The sequence below is a fragment of the Aplysia californica genome, unplaced genomic scaffold, assembly GCF_000002075.1.
Source record: "Aplysia californica isolate F4 #8 unplaced genomic scaffold, AplCal3.0 scaffold00090, whole genome shotgun sequence".
NCBI classification, from domain to species: Eukaryota; Metazoa; Mollusca; class Gastropoda; order Aplysiida; family Aplysiidae; genus Aplysia; species Aplysia californica.
Window position 1 is genome coordinate 1,077,987 of NW_004797360.1, and position 2,211 is coordinate 1,080,197.

General features: G+C 41.2%; 1 protein-coding gene across 1 annotated transcript in view; it reads right to left on the reverse strand.

Annotated features, from left to right (window-relative positions):
• Positions 1-1,125, reverse strand: part of LOC101858478 — a 3,965-nt gene extending 2,840 nt beyond the window's left edge. Inside the window, exon 1 of the mRNA XM_005094855.3 lies at positions 282-1,125. Within this exon, the coding sequence (XP_005094912.1) occupies positions 282-423 (142 nt within the window). The 5' untranslated portion in view covers positions 424-1,125. The remainder of the gene's footprint in view (positions 1-281) is intronic.
• Between the last annotated feature and the right edge of the window lie 1,086 nt (positions 1,126-2,211).

The window sequence follows — 2,211 nt, forward strand, 5'->3', positions numbered from 1 at the left end:
AGAGAGGCGGGAAGAGAGGGAGAGAAAGAGAGAGAAAGAGAGGGGAGAGAGGAGAGAGAGAGAGAGAGAGAGAGAGAGAGAGAGAGAGAGAGAGAGAGAGAGAGAGGGGGGGGATATCATGAAAAATAGTTACTTCAAATTTGCTAGCACAAGTATGGGTGTGAAAATTACTATCAATAGACAAAGGGGCAGATCAACAGATACAATAGAAGTGCAGGTAGAGTAGACACAGAGAGATTCTGATTCCGTTTTAATTTATTTAATGAGCATACATTTCTTACCTGATGGTTGTTTCAGCTGTGCATCAATTGAATCCCAGACTTGCTTCCTCTGATCTCTGTTTTTGTAGTCTCGATGAGTAGGGTCCCATATAATTGGCTCGGCTTGTACTAACTCAATTACAAGTTTTCTATAATCATCCATTCTGATAGTGATAGACGTGTATGCTTACTTGCTGATACGGCGATCAATGCGGAGAGCTGGGGTAGATAGCCCCAAATTTATAGTTAGGAGACTCTTGTGTTGACAAGTAAACTGCACAGTATTTTTATAAATCTTTTGAACTAAGCTTTAAAATCGGTCTTTAACGCCTGGACTTTGCTAATTTTGATATGTTGATTCCGAATATCACATTGTTTTGTTTTTTCAAAATAAAAATGTTGAAGGAAATTTTGATTCTCCAATTTTGTTCCCCGCCTAATGTAAATGTCAAAGGAAGCCGGTGAAAGTCGGCTATCACTATCACCACCAGCGTGGCTTGCTTGAGCCCTCGTCAGTCGTCAGTGGCCACACGCCACACAAAAAATGATAGGCTCATTTCACCCAAGGACTTTACTGTATAACCTCCTTGATTTCACCTCAACGTGTACGTGTTGAAACGCTTTTCACGTTACAAGTTTCAAGCCACGTCCTATGTGTTGGCTGCCATTACAATTTTTGTTGTCATTCTTTGTCACACGCGTTTCATGTTTCAGATTTCACATTTCTCGTTTCACCTCTCAATGTGAGGCCGGCTTTATTCGCTTAGCCGATTGAATGCGACCAATCAGCGGCCTTCTTTCATACCAACACACGCGTTGTTGGCATGCGCACATGTCTATTCTAGCGTGTGTCGGGGTCGGATGAGCGGCCTGCACACGTGTGACTGTGTGTGCTGTGTGTGCTGTGTGCGTGTGTCAGGGGAGGGGGGGAGGGAGGTTGTAGTGATGATGGGCGATACAAGTACAAAATATGATATCGAATTCGAAACGGTATCGATATTTTTTCCAAGAAATATCGACTTATCGAAATGTTTCGATATTACTAAAATTATTATCGAATTATTGAAATCGCATCGTAAATATCGACGCACGAAAGACGACTATCTTCTTTGTTGTTGTTGTTGTTGTTGTTGTTTTGTTGCTGTGTGTGTGTGTGTGTGTGTGTGTGTGTGTGTGTGTGTGTGTGGTAGCCTATTTGTTCGAAATGTTTGGAGCCCCGAAGAGCGTGCTCTTCGCCCGGGCCACCGCCTCTCTTGGGTAGCGGGTGAGGCAGTCCAACCTCCCTGAATCCTCCCCGAAGAAATGCCACCGCCGGACGTTACTGTAGATCTAGTTATTTTTGTCCTTTTGTTTCACATTATTTCCTATGACTATGATGTTGTTGCCCATTTAAATCGTTTTCTTCTTATTCTGGACAATTAAAATGACACACGGTCATAAGTAAGAAAATAACGCTCGTGATTTGCGAGATTTTTCTAAAGATTCAGCAAAAAAATTTGTATTTTTCATTTGCAATCGTATTGTTTATTGTCCTTTTATTTTATACAACATATCACATAGATCTACATAAGTTGTTTGCTGTAATTGTTTTTCAATGTCGTTATCAACTTTGTATCATGCATCTTGTTTTCGGTTGAAAAAACAAACAAACAAACAAACAAAAAGAAAACAAAAATGACACTAGATCTAGGAACTATATTTGTGTTATTCACTAAAAGTGAACGTTTTGTATACCATTGCTTGACCCTTGTCCTTGACGTTTGAATGGAAGAAAAGTATTTTGTTGGTAGAAAGGGAAGGAGGGTAGGGAGAGAGAAAGAGAGGCGGGAAGAGAGGGAGAGAAAGAGAGAGAAAGAGAGGGAAGAGAGGGGAGAGAGAGAGAGAGAGAGAGAGAGAGAGAGAGAGAGAGAGAGAGAGAGAGAGGGGGGGGATATCATGAAAAATAGTTACT